General features: G+C 41.3%; 2 protein-coding genes across 3 annotated transcripts; one reads left to right on the top strand and one right to left on the bottom strand.

The window, feature by feature from the left end:
• Nucleotides 1–2,103: 2,103 nt before the first annotated feature.
• On the top strand, nt 2,104–13,923 carry LOC143132325 (uncharacterized). 2 transcript variants are annotated; one of them, XM_076291755.1, is made up of 12 exons: nt 2,104–2,194; nt 2,303–2,329; nt 3,401–3,531; nt 4,895–5,033; nt 5,240–5,509; nt 5,702–5,998; nt 7,392–7,555; nt 9,166–9,216; nt 9,753–9,830; nt 10,264–10,332; nt 10,717–11,070; nt 11,224–13,923. In XM_076291755.1, the coding sequence occupies exons 1-11, from the start codon at nt 2,158–2,160 to the stop codon at nt 11,065–11,067; spliced, it is 1,614 nt and encodes a 537-aa protein (XP_076147870.1). In that variant the 5' UTR covers nt 2,104–2,157; the 3' UTR covers nt 11,068–11,070; nt 11,224–13,923. The 2 variants fall into 2 exon arrangements, with proteins under 2 accessions (XP_076147870.1, XP_076147869.1); XM_076291754.1 differs by having other exon boundaries at nt 10,717–13,923.
• A 588-nt stretch (nt 13,924–14,511) lies between these two features.
• On the bottom strand, nt 14,512–20,051 carry LOC143132327 (voltage-gated monoatomic cation channel TMEM109). The gene is made up of 3 exons (XM_076291758.1): nt 18,898–20,051; nt 16,607–16,709; nt 14,512–15,213 (listed from the first exon to the last, which is right to left on the bottom strand). Exons 1-3 carry the CDS (start codon nt 19,138–19,140, stop codon nt 14,861–14,863), a joined length of 699 nt encoding a protein of 232 aa, XP_076147873.1. The 5' UTR covers nt 19,141–20,051; the 3' UTR covers nt 14,512–14,860.
• Between the last annotated feature and the right edge of the window lie 317 nt (nt 20,052–20,368).

Genomic DNA, 20,368 nt, shown 5'->3' with positions numbered 1-20,368 from the left:
ACGTAAACTAAATAGAGTAGGATACGTTTTTTTTCGGTGTTAGTTTGCTTACAGAAGTCAAGAATAGCCTACCACTGGATTTCCCTGAACAGGCAAATGTTAACCGTTCACTTGATTGATTTAACGCATGCATTTTGCAAACAAAGTATGGAGGTGGGTGGGACATGCCTCAAGCTGTGTATAAGCATTTTGAAAATATACAGTTTAGGCTACTGAATTAATGACATAGGCCAAAATGTGTCAGGTGTATACTTGGTACACATAGCCTACATTCAGTACTACAGTGTGTAGTACTGACTGTACAGGTCATGGTGCAACAAGGTATGGAGGAAGGTGGGGCATGTATGTGCATGTCTTAATTCATCAAATGTGGCGTTCATGGTCATAACTGTGCCAGGTTGTAATATATCACACAAACGTGTGGCATGACTGAAAAAGTCACTTTTTCATTGAGTTGTACTTAAGAGGCTGTAAAATCACAACGCTACAAAGTTTAATTTGCTACATGCAGAAATATATTCCAGATATTATAGCTTTCAGAAAATACAGGCTGTACACCGAGTGAATTTTGTTACTGTAGAGGGCGCTGTTGCTTTGTATACTTACCATTCGAGGGGAAGAAGTCTCATACTGATTTTTGATAATATACCACCTTAGAATTACAAAATAAGTGATAGCTTTTTGTGATTTATCACCCTGTTTATATCAATTAGGCTATATATAGGCTAAAAACTTAAGTAGGCTAATAGATATCCAATAAAAAAAACTTGCACAGCTGATTAGGCTATTTAAGTCAATAATTTTCAAGTTTTCTTAAATGTTATAAGTAAGTAGATGAGCCATTATCTACTGAAATATGCAATATCGCCTACATTCAAGTACAGAAAGTCAAGTTCAAAATTCTTTTTTTATTTTATTTTGGACACCATATTAGAGTGAAATGTTATTACGGTGTGCATTTTGATAAATACTGCCAACAGCCATGAGAAAATCTCCACTTAAATTGTATAGGCTACTTACAAACACTACATTTTCCAGTGCTATAGGCCTATGCTGGAGGGTTTAAAGAGGAGGTTGTTCATATATGATTTGTAACATAAGCTACAGGTATGTTACAAGTTCTGGAACATTATGGACTTTCAGGAAATGTAGACATTTTCAAACATAATGTATTTCAGGAATAACATTTCACTCTAATATGCAACCAGAATGGAAAAAAACTGAAAGAAGAATTTTGAACTTGACTTTATCCAGTGTTACGTTTTCTGCACTTGAAATGTATTCATGGGTTTCATCAGGTCACTTTCCACAGGTGTATAAAATCAAGCACCTAGATTATGAATGCAGACTGCATGATGCTTAACATCTGTGTAAAGGGTCCTGATGAAACTCATGAATACAAATGATTGTATATTTCAGTAGATAATGGCTCATTTACACGTGTATAAGCTACGTAACATTTCAGAAAACCTGCAATACAAAAAATATTGATTTAATGTGCATAATCAGCTGTGTAAGTTTTGTGGGGACATGTAGTTAAAATGTTTAGCCTATTCACCTGTTGGCCTAATATATCCCTGCATAAGCATATAATTGACATAAAGGGTGATAAAACAAAAAAGACACCAACAATACAATGCTCTCACTTATTTTTCTAACTCCACCTTGCCAAAAGTTACTGGTAGAATACCAACCATCCCTCCCTCTGGCTCAAGGACAGGACTAAAAGCGTACGTTTACATAGATGCCGACAACAAGGCTCTAATATCAAACTAATGCTGTCAAAATAAAAGTAGGGCTTAATATACAAATAGCCACACCCTATTTCACCATTTTTGTGGTAGCGATCAAAACAGGATTGGCATAAAACGAAAGTCCTTCTCTTTGCTCGTTGTAAAACAAACCAGACATCTCACTACTGTGTATAATGTACCTGTGTAACCTCATTTTGAGAGTAAAGCTTTGAGGACTTTTACTCACGTTTTATACTACTGGAAACGTTTTGTTTCTGACTTCACGCAGATCAAGCTACAGAAACAGCCTTATCATGTTCGACCGATCTACACACAGAAAAAAAATACATAAAACATAGTTTAGCTAATGAGTTTTGGTTTGTTACTACTTGGCAAATAAAAAAGTGTTGCTTCTCCAGTGATTATGCATTTGTTTTCTGTTCTCACGCTTTTACTTACGGGTGAGTAGTTGCTGTTGAGAGGAGAGTATGTAGCCAACAACATTCGCTTATTGATTGTCTGTTGTTATTAGTTGCCAATTGACAGCTTTATTTATGTCATGTTTTCAGGGCATGTCACCGCGACTGCAGGACAAGGTGAGTCACTTTGTAAATGGTTTAGTAAACGACCAAGAAGGCAATGCAGTAGGAGGCTAGATATTCCATTTCTTGGGCTATGAGAGTGAGACATTTATCAAATAGCGATCACTTGTTACGTTGTAGCCTAATGTAGTATGATAACTACAGCCTACAACAAGTAGCCTAAAGACGCAGCAGACCAGTGACAGATGTCATTCATTGTCCACGTATTATTCTTCTCACCTCAAACCTTCTGACCTCTTCAAACTACCAAAGCGGATGACGTGACAGCGGTCTTCAAACCTCTTAGACGTCTCGCATAATTAACACGTTCTTGCCACCTACTGGCGAATGCATAACATAACAACAACACTCTCCCTATGGAGACCAGGAGCTGTCATTGCAAGATAGAATGTGCGCTTTTAGTAAGTTGTGCACTAATTTGACTAAATTGTGGTCTCATTTTACTATGTAGTGTGCACAATTTAGTATATTGTGTGCTCATTTTATTAAATTGTAGTAAATCGTGTGCACGTTTTACTAAATAGTGCGCTCATTTTACTAAATTGTGCTCTCAATTTAGTAAATCGTGCACACATTTTACTAAATTGTGCACACATTTCACTATATTGTGTGCACATTTTCTTAAATTGTACACTCATTTTACAACAATTAAAATGAGAGCACAATTTTCTAGAATGAGCGCACTATTTAGTAAAACGTGCGCACAATTTAGTAAAGCGAGCACACTATTTAATAAAACGTGCACACAATTTAGTTAAATTTGTGTACGATTTAGTAAAATGAGCATACAATTTAGTAAAATGAGTGCACATTTTTTGGATATATGCCAAAAAATATCTTGCCATGAATCCAGGGTTCTGTAAAGCTCTGCAGCACTATCATCAGATGTTTTGCTTAGTAAAAGGTAGGCTAGTTTAAACCTTTTCAGGCCATTTAGGCTGTATAACTTGAATGCTCCTCCTCATTATAAATTGCTCTGGATAAAAATGTGAAATTAATATGCCAATGTAAATCCAAGGTATACCCCCCCTCTCTCTCTCTTTTCTCTCTTTTTTTCTCCGATAGGGTACAGAAATACTGAATATGTATGCCCTGGCCAGTCTTTCCCCATTGCAAAAAAGTTACCTTCTGCTGATTTGCTCTTTAAATCAAGTGTACCTGGAAGCTCTGAAAAGCAGGTGGCAAACAGGACTCATGTAAGTAGACATTGCAAACATGTGAATAAACATGGCCACAACTAACACACACTGGTGTATTCTTAGTGTTATTCCTTAATAGGTCTATTAGTGGAGCCACTCAAAAGACCTTGTCTAAAATAAGTGTCTTTGGACACTTAAAGCAGCAAGTCTGACAGATTGAGGGGACTTAGCCAAAATTTTGAATGTTTACAACTCTCGTGCCCCTCCCCCACTACCACAGAGCACCCTCTCATCGAGTTTGTGCTCGTCAGTGTGCACCAGACTGCACCAGACTATGATTGACAGTCAGATCTCACACAGCTCTGCTCTGATTAGACCAGAAGAACCGGGAGCTGTGAATTTTTGCGAAACAAATAACAGGCTCTAGGTGGAGGTAGAAGTGCGGGTTTTTTTCTAAAAACGGCTGATTTATGTTGTTCTGTCGGAGCATAGTGTCGGTTTCAGTGAATGTGATCAAAAAAATCTTGCCAACTGCAGCTTTAAGTCTTCGTACAAAAATGTCAGCTAAATTCAATAATCATAACCATAAGTCAATAGTTCAGATAGTTTAAAGCTGCAGTCCATGATTCAATACACACACACACACACACACACACACACACACACCAGAGGTGGGGGACTCGAGTCACATGACTTGACTCGAGTCTGACTTAAGTCGCAAATTTGAGGACTTGCGACCTGCTTGGACAAACATGCTTTTTACAAACATGGATAAAAGACTTGACTTGAGACTGACTTGACTCATGACTTGAGACTGACTAACGTTTCAACGCCCATGCAGAGAAGACGCATGGGCGTTGAAACGTTAGTCAGTTTGCACAAATAAAAATCACTTAAAGCATTGAGTGCTCCGGTCCTGCTCCTTGGCTCTTGTTAGACCTTGGATCTCCCTTCTTGACTCCTGCATCCTGTTCCGTGACCACCAACCAGGCTGAAGCGCAAGTGAACGCTTACTGCCAATACGAAACAACATAAAAAAGGCGCACCGCACTGCAAAAAACGCATCCTATCTGATCGCCCCCTTACAAGACCATGAGGACCCAGCTTTGAGTCCTGCCAGGTCATTTCTCATAACAGACTCATAACAAAAACAGTCTAAAGAGCTTTAGAGAAAAGCTTCTGCCAAATGCATACATTTAGACATAAATCTATAGCAAAGTCTTAAAGGCATCCTTAACAATTTTTTGTCCTTAACATACCGTTTCCAAAATCATTGTGATGGCACATAACCTCATAACATGACGAACGGCACTTCTGCCATTGTCTAAGCTGCCCTCTGTAGGCGATTACCTACCTAGCAACTTTCTAGTTTAAGGGTGGCTTTAAAGTGCATGTCTTACTGTTGTTTTTATTCCCCCAGATCTTACTCCCCTCGTATCAGTTCAAAGGCGACTACATATACATTCCTGAGGTAATGAAACAACATGAGGGAGAGTACCATTGGAGTTTTCCACATGCGTTTAATATGAAATTGGCAGCGATCAATCTCATTCTCAAGGGTGAGAACATGCTTTCCTAACTTCTTTCCATTCACTATGAGCTGTCAGCTACCAGCACTAATTTATTGATGTTTGTCACAGCCAATAAACAAAGCCATGCACAAATCTTGCCAACATTTCTTTGAAGAATCTAAAAAAATGGAGACAGCCAGGTTTTGGGCTTCATAGTTCAGCTTTTACCTGATCCCTGTTTTGCTCTCCCACAGATTGCTCCGTCCATAGTGAAGTAACTTATGGTGAGAAGTTTAGTCTGGAGGTGCCAAAGAATGTGTCCATATTGGAGTTCACCACTCCAAAATCGACTGACCGCAGGGTTCTGTGGAGTCGGATCAACGCAGATAACAAACCGGAAGCCAGGGGGGAGGTGACACATGATTGCTGGGAGGCTGTCAAGATCACCTACGCCGATGAAGGTCGCTATACTTTCCTGAAGGAGAACGGTGTCGAGATCTCCAGCACTATACTCTCTGTCACAGGTACACCATAAAACACCTCCTTTTAAGCACTCTTACCAGCATGCTGATACACATTCAAATCTCCTGTGAATGTGCAGTGAAAGCAGTGCTCCAACAGACTCCCTTCGTTTTGTCCCAAATATGTTTTAAATGAGCTTAATTTCATGATTTTCTTACAATTGGAGCTATCTTAACAGTATCTTTCCATCTCAGAACTCAAGAGACAATACGATTTGAGCGACGGGTCCATCAAGAGAAAGTTCCCTGTTCCCTTAGCCGAGGCAGTGCTTACATTTATTGATTCCTCCAAGGATAAGCATGTGCTTTTCCAGAACGCCATGGTGACTGAAGAGGCATTCCGAATCTTTGGGTCTCGGATAGACCTGCATGCAGAGTTTGGTGAACTGGTCCTCACTATTACGGACCTTAAGTCAGGTGACAAGGGGCAATATGAAGTCCGCGACAAGAACAAAAGCCGTGCTGTTGTTATGAATGTCTATGATAGCAGTGGTAAGTTGTTTTTTATTGTATCTTCTTGATAAGTGTGACAGTTATTTCAGACTTCAGTGTAGCCTACCTCAGTGCATAACAGCTTATCCTAACTGAATTGTGAGCATCTGACTGTCATGTAGAACAGTGTTTCTTAAACTTTTTCAGACCAAGGACCACTTAACCAATTAAAAAAAAAACTCACTGACCACGGATGCCAGCTAGCTTAGCTGTGCTTGTGGAACGTTGGTAAACCTCACTCCCCGACGCCTCAAGAGTGGTGCTGGCATGCGAGCCAGTAGCCTGGGCTATTGGCTCAATTGTTAGCGCGCTCGCCTCCCGATCCGAGGTGCTGCTGTTCGCGGGTTCGAGTCCGGGCGGGTTAATCCAGTTTGGATTAACATTGGTTCAATATTGCAAACAACTCATCTACATTATATTTCACCACGTCTGCTCGCGGACCACTTGGGATAGCTTGCAGACCACCAGTGGTCCCCGAACCACACTTTGAGAAACACTGGCGTAGAATCAGTGCTCTCTGGCACACTGTGTCCATTAAATTCTATGTCCATTCTATATTTCTTGCTCAAGATAACAAAACAACGGCCCCAGCTCTGGCGCAACTGGCTGGGGCACCTGCACCGTACGCCGGTGACCCGGGTTCGATTCCCGCCCCGTGGTCCTTTCCGGATCCCACCCCTGCTCTCTCTTCCATTCGCTTCCTGTCACTCTCCACTGTCCTGTCATTAAAGGCATAAAAAGCCCCCTAAAATATATATATACTTTTTTAAAAAAAGATAACAAAACAATGCGAGAGACAGAAAAGAAATAGAAACAGGGCGTTGGATAAAAGTTCGGCTCAAAACATGTCGCCGCATCATGCTGCACAGCATTGTCGCATTAGATCTGAACAGTCAAACTGATTTTGATGCTAATGCTCGCTTGCAGTTAGGACACGCTGTTACAAATGAATGTGCCTCCATCTCCGGCTCCCTCTTTCAACGTATTGTAATGAACTGAGCCTAGTTGTTTTAGGACTGTGAACTCCTGATGTTGAAACCATGCAATGTTGGGAATGTTAATGCATCAAATCAGTTGTGTGTGTTTACAGCTAGTAACAGTGTTCAGAACCAGGGTTGGATAGTGTGTGTTTTAGAAACAGCCTGAAGTAGAGGTTTAGTGCTGGGGCATAAGGGCCGGGTCTGGCCCGGCATTAGAGTTTGTGTGTTTTGGTGTGTTAAACCAATAAAAAACATTCTGAGACAAACATTGCAGTTTGTTACAGTATATTTTTCTAGGACACAAGTGGATCCATCCAGTCCCTTGGGACATTTTAACATTTTAACATTTATTCTTGATTTTCTCACCCACTCTCTCTCTCTCTCTATCCCCCTTTCTCAATTCCTCCATTCAGAATCTTCAAATAAAAACCTGCTGGTGTCCAACGTTGTTTCCTTTATCGGTACACTGCTGTTGCTGCTGGGCTGCTGCTGCTTTGTGAGGAGGTGTTGTAGGACTTGTAAAAAGATCTATGCCCCTGTTGCTTCACCAACCCCCGCTCAGCCCATCCACATCCATGTAAGTGTAGTTGCTCAGCCCATCCACATCCATGTAAGTGTATTTGCACAGCCCATCCACTTCCATGTAAGTGTAGTTGTTGCTGCTTTGAAGAGGTAGCCTGGCCCACGCCCACCAGAGCTTCTGTCAGGGAGATCTTGTCTGAAACACCATAGTTCATAACCGTTTCCCTCAGACAAGACAAATGTCAGGCCAATCAGCGACGAGAGGGGAAGACGGAACCAAAAGTTATTGTGATAAACAGCAATACCTGCAAACATTACCATGCAGAAATGTATTTACAGCAAAGGTAGACCTACAATTTTTCCTAACTAGCGATGCTGTTTATTGTCAGTTTGTAAAGTTTAGGCGAAGTATAAGTAACGCTAGGAATCTCTGATCAATGTGATTGGTAAGGCTGGCCCAATGATTTCAAAGTTAGTGCCCGTCGCGATGCAAGTGTTAGAAACAAATCCCAATCATGAGTCACCAGACTCTATTCACTTCGTGAATGAATTTGGATTTTTCCAGGCTACTGAAGAGAGGCATCTTCTAACAAATGCTCTGTACATGTCTACAGAATGCACTAAAAGGGGCGGAGAAGACTATTCATTTATACAGCCACTGCCAATGTTGTGGACACGGGTTAAATTGCAAAGAAAGTATACATACATTACTCTGGTAGTAAACACAGGAAGCTCAAATAAAAACACAAGCAGTCCAACATTTACATTAAACACCCCGTAATTATAATCCATGCATTTGCAGGTTAAAGTGTACTAGGCCCGCTCCAGTCATTCAGACATTCAACTCAACCAACAACAAAAACAACATGTTACATTTATATAACGCTTTTCTCAACACTCAAAGCACTCCACAGTGACGGTGGAACCTCACTAACCACCACCAATGCGTCCACTCTAGTCACTCCTTCATTCGTTCAACTCAACCAAGTGTGCTGGAGTGTGCCACCATTCACCATCACCATTCAGACAGATTACCCCAAAATAACACCGTAATACTGCAAACAAGTCGCTCAACAGACGGAAAAAATCACATGTTGACAGATGTTCAAGTACCGTTGTGCGCCTATAAGATTATGGTCTGTATGATGTGCTCATCCACCAGAGGAAAGAAACCTGCGTCTCTCTAGTCTGTTCCTTGGCGGCAATGTCCTCCCAGATTGTATCCTGAATATAAACAAAAAATGCAAAAACGTCAAAAAAGATCAGTTGTCACAGAAAAAAGGGCCAAAATGTGACCGTAGTTTCGTCCAACTTAACAAACAATAGATGCTTGTGCTGCTGCTGCCGACCTAACCTGATTACAGAACATAAGAAATGTCCCCCTGTTCCACAAACACCTCCTGCTGATTGACAGCCCCATCCGTAGGAGTTTACATCTGTCGGTTTTCTCCAGTTCTGGTATCTAACATAAATGTCTCATTCTAGTTAATACATTATTTCAACAGCCAAATTAATAAACACACAATGAGTACCTGCTCAAAACAGCCCATACTTTTAATGGGTGACCATTACATTCTGTCTGTTCATATTTCTCTAACTGTCTATCTGTCTGTCAGGCTCACTTCAAAACCCTTTCACACTATTCTACTCTTGTTTCTGTTGCAGGATCCTGTTGCCATGACTACTCCAGCATCCTCCCTCCCACCTCCGCCTGTGGTGAGAGACTGTAGCCCCTCACTGCCCAATCAAATCAGCCTCTTTCTGTCTTTCGCTCTATCCTCTTTTCTCCCTCCTTCTTTCCTTGTCACAATTTCACAAGCCTGAATTTAGTTTCTGTTGGATGTTTGAAGAATAATCAGTTTGACATGGCTGCTTGGCCCTTAGTCATTGCATCAAGGAGCAACATGTCCATGTTTTATGCGCATTGAGTTAATTTACCTTAAGCAGAGGCAGTTGATAAAGATTAACTAAAGTTAAGTTTTCACAATTGTGAGAATTAATAGTTATCCAATGTGATCATTGGAGAACTAATGATTCTCACACCTTCGATTCAAGTACTTATCAACCTGAGAAAGAGAGAAAATTTGAGCCTTAAGCTACAGTCACCATGGATGTACACTTGACACCGGTCACAAAGAGTAGCAACATAAATCATCAGTGGAAAAAATGCTGACCACCAGTGAGCCAGTGTTGAAATCTCCTGGCTTCCTCTTCTTCTTATTATTATTATTCTTTATGCACTCCTCTTACAGGCTGTGGCGTGTGCAGACCGTCTACCGTGGTTTCAGCCCTATTCTTCATTAGCTCAGCACATGGACAGTCAGCCACCTGTAAGTTCAGCCTTCCCCAAGTTCTAACGTCTCTTCATTCTTCTACACTCACTACACTCCTTCCTCATCCCTCCACCCTCTTGCCCTTTAAATAATGACGCCCAGTCTGTTCTTCACCCCTCTGTCTGGCACTCCTCCTGCACTGGGTCGTATACTTTACGTTCTCAGTCTGTGTCTTTCCTTTCTTCTCCACACAGAAGAATCATCTTCTTTCCTTTTGTTTATCTGTCTGTTTCTGGGCCTGTGTGTATGAATGCACTGATCTGACTTCAGATGTCCAATATTAGTATTGCCCTCACCTTCAGCATACTATTTACTATATAGTAATTGGATTGAAGTGTTTGGATCGTATATTGTATATGTAGGAAAGGACTGCGTTTAACATTGTTTAATTCTACACTGAAAAACTTGTTCTGTGGCATTGTTATTATAGCCTTACTCTGAGGTGGCAGGCAGCTGTTCTGAGCCTTGCCCTCCATACACTCCTGCTGCTCCTTCTTGGGTATGTAATATATATTCCTTGCATGTACATATATACAGTGGCTCAAAACCAATAGTTGTTTTTATTTTAGCAGGACATAGGCAATGAAACTGCTTGGATGTCTGTTTGCAGTGTGTCATATTGTCCATAGCTATATCACATACATTAGTCAAGATAGCTGTATGTGATAGTGTATATTTTGCCACTCTATACTGTATATCGTTTCTTTCACTGACAACATGTTTATCTTCCATCTTACAAAGTTTGGGCAGGTTAGGAATAATACTTTTTGCGATATGAATGCCCAAACACGGCTTGCCAGATAATGCTTCTTTTCACATGAAGGATTTGATAGGAATACCTTGGTTTTTGGACCCATTTATGAAAATAAGTGTCCTCTAACAGGCTTCAGTCGGAGGAGGAGCAGTAGGAACAGCAGGAGGAGCAGCAGGAGAAGGAGGAGGAGAAGGAGGAGCAGGAGAAGCAGGAGGAGGAACAAGAGGAGGAACAGGAGCAGGAGAAGCAGGAGGGGTAGGAGGAGGAACAAGAGGAGGAACAGGAGCAGGAGAAGTAGGAGGAGGAGGAGGAGCAGGAGCAGATACCAATCCTGTTTCTAGTGTTCCACTGGACCCAGGGCCCCAGTACCAGCTCCAGGGGTGGGGTCGGGGTCTGGATGATTTTCTTACAAGTTCACCTCTTAGCATGGACACCAACACTGGCACCAGCGCCTACAACTCAGACAAGCTCAACTTTTGAGGGGTAAAAAAAACATCTGATTTCAGGAAAGATCTTCTTTCTTTTTTCACATTTGCTCATTTAGCAGTTGCTTTTGTCTGAAGTCACAGTGTAGCATATTACAAGCGCATGTAGTGCAGTCTTATGTGTTTCATTCAGCTTGTTCTCTTTCTGCAGGTCCTTCATGTTAACGTTAGTGCCAACGCTAGAGGTGATGAAACGCACCCTACAGGGTCGATGCAAGAGGCTCAAATTCAGAGCTCTGCCTGTACTCTGGCACAAAATAAGTACTTTTTATAATATTATTTATAATAAGGACACATTTAGAGATGTGCTAGCAACAGTCCATGCTGCCTATACTTTTTGCCGTCTGGCTAGCACACACTCCTTGCTAGCACACTTTTCTCTTTAGCTAAACTAAGCTATCGGGCAGAAATGAAACACACAGGCAGCAGTTTAGCAGCAGTTCATGATCTTGCTGTGCAACTTCCTAAAACAATTGGGTTTGGAAGGGGTAAACAAATCTGTACAAAGCGGGGAACATAGGTACGCTCCCTATGTACAGTATGTACAGCTATGTGCATATATGAGTGATAGGAAAGTCACATGCACACATGCATGAATATGAATAATGAATGAAATCAAACATTTTACTTTTATGTTCATGCTGAAAAAATTAAACAAACTCGCTCCTTTTGTTTACATTGAGGTTTCATCACCAAAACCATGGGTAGCCTGATACTACCAGACTCACTCACTTTGTGAAGAAAGTCTTGCTACTCTCTATTGGGAAATGTTTCCAACCATCATACTGTAGTAACTTTAAAATCATTGTTCCAGCCCAGCGGTTCTCAAAGTGTGGGGCGGGCCCCATTAGTGGGGAATAGAGACATGAAAGGTGGGGCGCGATGAACAGGAGGACATTTGTATTTTGTGCCTTTTTTTGTGCCTTTCTTTTTTGACAAGGAAGATCATAGATTCAAAACAAAATAGCCACACACAAACATAGGAGTCATAGGCAGACCAACATATGAAGTATAACAATAAATTAGAATCATCAGATTGAGACAGGAAATGGAACCAAAATGTGAAAATAATATTTTAACATGACCATTTTGCCAGGGTGATGGGCTCAGGTGGGGCTTGAAAATTCCCCACCTCCAAAGTGGGGAATGATGGAAAAAGTTTGAGAACCACTGGTCCAGCCTAATCAATCACATTGATCAGGGATTCCTAGCGTTCCTACTTCCTACTTTTCTTAACCTTTACAAATGGATAATAATGACATTGGCAGTCAGGAAACGGTGTATGTAGTACCTTTGCTGCATAAATGGACACATTCTTTCACTGCAATTTTTTGACGTTTTCGAGCCTTGCTCCTACCATATACCACTGCCACTTTCAATTTCGAAACTAACGTCATCACCTCTCGACACTGATTGACCCACCATCCTGGTGGCTGATCGAGGGAAACGATTATGTGCATCGGCTGCATTTTGTTCCCATGGAAATGTAAACACCAGCCAAGGCCTTGTCACATTTTGCCTCACCAAGTATCACTATTATGCACTTCTATTTTTCAGTTTTACAGTACCACTGTTACAGATTTATACTAAACCCCGTTTTGTATATGTAAAAACATATGTTTATTTATTTTTAATTAATTTGTATACTATGCATGCAAGCTTGTCCTCTGATTCTATTCCATCCTCTGTATTTCTATAGCTGTTTTGTTTATTGAATACATATTTATTTTATCTGAACATGAACTAATCAACAGGTTGAGACATTTGAAATATACTTGTGCTTTAAAAGTGCAATATGTAATTTGAAACAAAAACATTTCCTGAAATCTATCCAAATTTGAAGGCCCAAGGAGTGAAATACGCAAAGATTAATACGCAAAGATGCAAAAAAAAATCTAGTGTAACTCTGGAGTCTTAGTTTGAGATGTTTTTCATGAATCAATTTGGTTTGTACAATAGGAAGTGCAAGATAGGAAAATGCTTAATGTTATGAAAGCCTTAAATAGACAATATACACAATAATACAGAGATATCAGGGAAGTGATACCAAGGCCTTTATTGTTGATAATAAAAAGCTGCATTTTACATCTTTAAGGAAGACATTGCTATGGATCTTAGGACATGACTATGGTCATGAATGCCAGATATCAAAACCTCACCCAGACCAAAGACACACCATCAAGTCAGTACCTCTCTTTTAGTTTCTCAGGCTTTGAGATAGTCATTGAATCAGTGGACATGTTTTTTGCAAACCATATCGGTATCTGTCATATGTATGTAATATTTGAAGAATTGTGTTTTCTTAATGTGTGTGAAATTGTGGTCATGTGTATGTATAACAATAAAATAAAAAATATAGGTCCAGTATCCTGTATGGATTAAGCCTAGTCCTAGACTAGACATCTCCATTGAAGTTCTCTTCCATGTACAGAAAACTAACCAATAGTATGTGATTGACTATTCTAGTATGGCCTAAATATACTCAAACTAGTTATAAGCTGTTACCTGCCATTTACAAGAATATTACTCTGTCCTGTTTAACATATTGCTGTAATAAACCATAGACCTCTGAATTTTGATGACACAAAGCTGCCATCTTTGCCTTACATGCATATAGACAGCTATAGCCTATTAGTACATTTGGCCATGAGTGCCATTGGTCCTCACTCAAAGAACCAAATGCCTTGTGATTGGTTTTAAAGCTAATGGTCCGAAGCCTTGAGTCTTCTCTTCACGTGACCACATGTTGAAATAAAACTGATGTAACCCGTAGTATTGAATTTTTGAATCTTGAATTTCTTGAGTCTTCAATTTCCCCTTGGGGATCAATAAAGTATCTATCTATCTAGTAGTCTTGATTGCGACTGATGTTCAGACTGGTAAGTTAGATGTAGATGGCTATGATGTGTATAGGAGGTAGTCCTAGCTGATGAAGCTAGCTGAACATCTTTCACACTGTAAAGCGGAGCTCGGACACCAGAAGTTCCAGGCTTGTGTGTCATTTGTCATACTATTCCTTCTCGAAGCTTGCTCGTAAAAAAAAACAATGATTGACTCATAAGGGAGTTGATGTCAGAACGCTAACTCAAGCTATTTAGTCTGAAAAAGAAAACAGAGAGAATATAAGTGGTAAATGATGACACTGGACTATCATTGGAATACAACAATATGAATTCACCAAGTATGGTGGCAAATGTAAAAAGAATACAAAACAATATTTGTATACCATGTATTCATAATGTTATAACCCTTTGCATAAAGAGACAAAGGTGCAAAGCAAATCGATTTGAACGAACACGTCGATTTATCTATTTGTCAATGACTCATTGTGTAGTCAGAATGTAGCCTATGGTGAACCAATCCTTGTAACTACACTCTAAGCACTGCAGCTGAAATGTATTCTGGGATCAGTACATCAATCAATCCTCAAGAAGGCAGATTCACTTTACAGATTTATTCATCTGTAGCAGACACAGTGCATTCACCTTAGGATATTACAGACAGTTCATAGAAATAACATTTAGAACCAAAACCTTGGGGTCATTGACTGTGAAAGGTCATTGTCAAACAGCCAAGCTTCCCCTGAAAATGTCCACGCTGACTCAATGACTTTAACATTAAGAGAAACACAGCTTATGAACAGCACAATGGCTCTTTTATTGTGACATGATGAAAGTAACACACACACACACACACGGTCTTTGTCCCTAGACACACCCCTGTCAAAAGTCAGACTCATAGCCACCACCAGTGGAATCTCCTTCGCTGGCCACCATTTGTCACTTCTTTCAATCCATCTTCTTTTTCTCGATGGCTTTGAGTTTTCCCTCCAGCGTGTTGAGACGGCTCTCCATGCTGGCTGCCTCCTTGCCGCCTGTGGCTAAGCCAATCACAACGTAGCTGAGCACCAGTGCAGCCAATCGCATCGCAGTGGTGTCTGTGGGTGCACTGGTGTCGCTGACAATCAGCCCGAACAGCCACAGCGTCGCGACAGCCTTCAGCAACCAGAACACCCGCCTCAGCACAGACATAGCCAATCGGAGCACCACAGACAGCACCCAGTAGCCAATCAGTGCCAGAAGCGCCCACTTTGCTACCGAGGCAACACCCTCTGGAGTAAAATGTGGAAACGGAAGTTTGGCTGTGGAAAGAAAGGGATCGAGGCATGAAAATAGAGGTCAAAAGGTCACTGAAACTAGAAAATAATGCAACTGTAATGTGAGCGGTTTCCAACAAATATGACATTCGTATTTCCCAGTATTAGTTTAGCATTTTATTTAATTCTGCTGACCATGTTCCATAGACTTCAAGGGAGAATTATGTTTCATAACACACACACACACAAGCACATGAATAAAGCAGATTTAACATTACATCACCACCAAATATATTTCCAAAATTAGGAAGCTAGATTTGAACAGTTCCAACTGTGCCATTGGTGATGCCTGTTTGTTTGTTTGTTTGTTTTTAGCTAGTAAGCTCACGACTAAACTATAATGGTCCTTTACAGTAGACCGCCAAACCTGTTAGGGGATCTCGTTTGTTCTGACATACAGGAGTAACTTTAGCTTCATTATAAGGACAAAATCTGGCCTTCTCCTCATCAACAGTTTGTTCAGGGAGGTGTTGCAACAGGGTCCCTCAAAAGAAGACCAACCGGATTCCTTACTGTTCTCCCCTTAGCAACATCGTTAACCTGACAACACCCGTCTGCACAGACGGTTCCTGCACAGACACTTCTGTAATTCTTGTGATGGGAGTGACATTTGTGTTGTTCAGATCAGGAATGGGGCCTTAGGCTGAGACTCAATAGCAAGGCTATGAGGTGAAAGTAACTCTGGTTTATCACTACAAATTACCGGTACACATATCACACGCAGAATCACTCTTCGGACATGGTAAATAACCATGTCACCAGTAGAAAAATGTTAACTAAAGAAATGTAGCCACAGCCTTAGGTCTGAATCTTCACAACAATCTTCACAAATTAAATCCTTGCTGTAATTCTTTTGCTTGCAACATTCCTACTCTATGCGTGTTTGTGAAGTTTAAACATGTGTTTGGGATTTAACTACAAGGCACAATTTTTGCTCACTGCAAATCCACTTGTGAAACAGAACAATGAAAATCAGCCTGAAACCAGAGAGAACTGCCACCTCCTTCAAGAAATGCCACCTCCACCATAAACAAACATAAACTGCTCAGCTCTACGATATAGCCAGCACTGGGCAGACAGCTGCCTACAGCAGACGCACAGAGATAAATCCCAGTGTTTCCCATACATTGACTTATTTGTGCCGGCCCACCACAATATCAACATTGACCACCACAGAATGGTTTTTACAGGTTCTACTAAATTGTGCTTAAATCTGGTTAGCATCATAACCACGCTGCGCTAATGTGTTAAAAACTGTTGCATTCAAGTTAATTCTGCAAACCTACCACCACAAATAGAATTCAATTCTGTGGGAAACACTGAATCCGCATAATATTGTTTTGCAGGGTAGCATTGTGCTACGAGGGGCTTTACTCACCGTCCACTCCAGTGGCTCGGAAGATCTCGGACACGTACACGGCGATGACGTTGAGCCCACTGGCTGCTCCCTCTGCCAAGAACTGCAGGAGCATCCCCAAGAACTATACAAGATGGAGAGAGAATATGAAGGGGACAGGCACAGGAGATGAGGGGTGGAGGACGATTACGAGAGAATGAGAGTAAGAGGGGGAGGGGAAAGTGACAAGAAGGGAACAAATCAATCACTTATAGGATAGTTCCATAGTGATAAGCTTCTGAAGGCTGAGGCCTTTCGATGACAAGATCAACGGACATTTTACAGACCGGATGTGAAACACAGTAGATGAATGATCTTAGTAAATAGGCCTCCTCTCTGTTCTGCGTTTAACTCTCTGTTCTGCGTTTAACTAGTACAACAAATTGTTTAGTCAGCATTTTCATCTAGATCAGCTTTCGCAAAAAAAGAAAAAAGAGGTTTGGTCACTAGTACTGATGAACAAGCAGATCAGGACCTTATTGGTTGGATCATGAGCTCAGGTCAGTCGAAAACGACAAAAATGCTGACTATACAACAGGGTTCCTACACATTTTGCATTTCAAAATTCCATACTTTTTCCATACTCCAATTTCCAAACTTCTCGGTAGATTTTTCTGACCATATTCTCGACATTGCGGCCACTTCTGGTTTGGGATAACTCGGTGAAAACAAAATATGGACAACTGAAGTGAATTAAAAAATGACACTTAATATTCGTCCATTAGCTGGGTCATTTTTAGTTGTATCTTAGTTGTATCATAGTTGTATCTCGACGATGGGGACTGATAGTTAAGCTACACAACAGTAGGAATGGTTCATTATGACCTGAGTGAAGTGATTAGTACTGCAAATGCAATAGTCTGGAAACACAAATATTTCTCCATACCCTTGTTTCTTTTTTCCATACTTATCCAGACCTGGAAATTACTAAAATCAAATTCCATACTTTTCCAGGTTTTCCATACTGCGTAGGAACCCTGATACAATTTTAAGGAACCTCACCAAAATACCACTTCTTTCCTATCTCCCAATGTGTTGGGAAATATTGTTGACTCAAGGAGTGGACTATCCTATCCAATTAGACTACAGTTCCAGAACTTGGAGCTGGTGGCAGTCTTTAAACAAAATTAAGTGGTGTGATTTGTATGCACGTAACACGTTCATATTGCTGTATTCTTCAACATTGATTGGAGAGAGGGGATTTCCTGTGTGTAGGTATTCCATATGTGTCTGATACAATGGGCCCATTCTTCTGCACACAGTGCTCTACTGAATATGAGCATGCATGTGTATGAAGGACACACTCATGTCATGACAGCTGGACAAACCCTATAACTGAAAGGCATAACTCAAGCATTCTCACACTAACACAAACCTCACTGCAAATACACGCTCATGATACAAGACACCCTCGCCATTTATACTCACATGCAGACGCGCGAGCCCACACACACACACACACACATTGGAAGGCTGGTGAAGGAGAGTGTGTCAGAGGACAAGTGTTTCACACCTGTTACCCCGTCACTCACTCATACATACACCCGCACAGCACTTCTACTGTCCTATGAGCAACAGCAAACATATCACTAAGTGTCAATGTCAGTAGTGTGGTAATATGAACTGACTATCTGTTTACATTTGTCACGGGTGTTTCTTTCATAGAACTATGCATAGCCTACCCTTCCAGCAATGTCCCACTGTCCTAAAAGGATACCCCGACATGTGTTCTGGGCTATGCAAAGCAAATGAATGAGTGACTAAATGGTGTAGAGCTCCTTGACTTTTTTTTTTCTTACCATGGCCACAGTATAGATGTTCTCTGGACCAAACACAGATTCAAGGTACACAACAGCATTCTGGGACAGAGAGAAGGCGAGCCAAGTGTGGAACAGCCGAGGTTGCGCGAGAGGTCAGAGAAGGAGGAGTGAGTGGGGACGAAATTAGGGCAGAGGAAAGGGTTTGACAGGGAAAGAGAAGAAGAGGGGGATAAAAAGAGATTAACTTGTGGAGGAAGAGGGGGGGGGGCGACAAAAACGTTATTGGGGGAGGAGAGAAAATGGAATGGACAGCATCGTTAGTCGTTTATTTTTCTTATCAATTGAGTTAGTCCAGATCAATTAGGCTTTGATAGAAAAGAATAGAAAAGGAAGAGAGGTCACAAAGCGTGATGTATAGGCGCCATAAATCCATCGTTAAAGGGTGAGGTAACATCAGTACGCTAAAAGACGTAAATCAGTTATTTGGTAGACTAAGGTGTTTTCTTTCCTCACCTCCAAAGCTGTTTCGACAACATTGGTCCCCACAATTGACTCCACGTACTGGCGCGTCATCTCCCCTGTCTCCGTGATTAGTGACCGGAGGCTCATCGAGGCCGTGGTCGCCGTTGAAGTCTGCCCAAATGGCATAGTCTGTCCAAGGCATCCAGCCACCATGGCGGATGCACACAGTAGCACAATGAAAAACTTAGCTGAACTTGAGCCAGTATGGGTGAGAAAAAAACCCTGGGAAGCCATTTCTCTTCTACAGCAAATATGAGTAGAAGAAAGAATCAAGAATCCTCAAATGGTGCTGTCCTTTCTAATATTTGATCTATTTAAACTAGCCTTTTGGCGATGCGTCTTAATAAAACCGTAAGGAGTAATACGTAAGTAACTGAAACATAAAGCAACGAAAATGTCCCAATGCTAACAATGGCCTATGTTTGCACTCGATGACAGATTGATTTACTGTTACAGCAGCAGCACCTGAATCATTCCCTACACAATAGTCACCTTTTAAAACTAAATACAATTGGTTTAAGGTACAGAAAGTTTGCGAGACAACAAAGCGCAACAGGCATCCATTATGAATCTGACATATCCATACTTGGCAGATTGGTCGATTAGATTTAGTTTGCATCAACTCAGCATGATTTAATAATAAACTTTGGCAACCTTCACCGGACTAGTATGGGACGCGCAAAGGAAGGACAGAGCACCAATAAATATCGCTGACTATATTTGGTATTATCCAGGTATGAGAAAACAGATGGCTAAACCGATGCAATATTTTTGACGTTTTCTCCAGCTAGACAATTTTTTCAGCCTGCCCGTAACCGTTGTTTGGTCGCACGAAAATCCTATGTATATTTTTAGACGAGCGCGTAAAAAGCAAATAGAGCTCCAAGCAAACGCGATGACGTTACAGCACCAATACGCCAAAACACACAAAGATCCCTTGTATTTTCAGAGGTAGTCGGATGCAGGCGTGCTCCAAGTCCTATTAAATCAATGAACCTGCACAGATCCTCATCAATACGTCTGTCAGATGACAAGGACTGTTGCTATCGACCGATCCCTTCCCCGTTCGTCCGCAGAGAAGGATTGCTGCTTTTAGACGCGATTTAGTTGTTAGCCCACGGCTCGTTGACGATTGGAGGCGTCAGGGTTGAGAGTTGCACGCCGGGACTTGTGGTTTCAAAGGGTTAAATTAGAGGATTTCGTGCATAGAACTAGTGCCGCACATCGCTCCAGTAACCCCCTCTGCATGTAGTGCAATCAGAGCTTGCCACTCACAATTACTTCCGTCCAGTGTGTGTGCATTGTACATCGCTCTGGTTCATTAAAGGAAAAACAAAGAGGCTCGGACCGAACCATACACTATCCCAGCTATTCGACCATAATAACCTTTCTTTCATCATAATTGAGGACTGTGCCTTGAACCTTGAAATGTGTGTGTGTGTGTGTGTGTGTGTGTTTGGGG

The sequence above is a fragment of the Alosa pseudoharengus genome, unplaced genomic scaffold (genome assembly GCF_046254945.1).
Source record: "Alosa pseudoharengus isolate Yale_2024_CS ecotype anadromous, Long Island Sound unplaced genomic scaffold, YU_APseudo_1.1 YU_APseudo_1.1_scf_19, whole genome shotgun sequence".
NCBI classification, from domain to species: domain Eukaryota; kingdom Metazoa; phylum Chordata; class Actinopteri; order Clupeiformes; family Clupeidae; genus Alosa; species Alosa pseudoharengus.
This window is presented reverse-complemented; position numbering and strand designations above follow the sequence as displayed.

Excerpts from the sequence above, each read along its gene's own strand:
- LOC143132325 (XM_076291755.1), top strand. The coding sequence starts at position 2,158 with ATGCATTTGTTTTCTGTTCTCACGCTTTTACTTACGG. Across the intron at positions 5,999-7,391 it reads GAATGTCTATGATAGCAGTG|AATCTTCAAATAAAAACCTG; the intron begins GTAAGTTGTTTT and ends TCCTCCATTCAG. Across the intron at positions 9,831-10,263 it reads ACATGGACAGTCAGCCACCT|CCTTACTCTGAGGTGGCAGG; the intron begins GTAAGTTCAGCC and ends TTGTTATTATAG.
- LOC143132327 (XM_076291758.1), bottom strand. The coding sequence starts at position 19,140 with ATGGCTTCCCAGGGTTTTTTTCTCACCCATACTGGCTCAAGTTCAGCT. Across the intron at positions 16,710-18,897 it reads TTGTCGAAACAGCTTTGGAG|TTCTTGGGGATGCTCCTGCA; the intron begins GTGAGGAAAGAA and ends CATCTTGTATAG. Across the intron at positions 15,214-16,606 it reads CCGAGCCACTGGAGTGGACG|CCAAACTTCCGTTTCCACAT; the intron begins GTGAGTAAAGCC and ends TTCTTTCCACAG.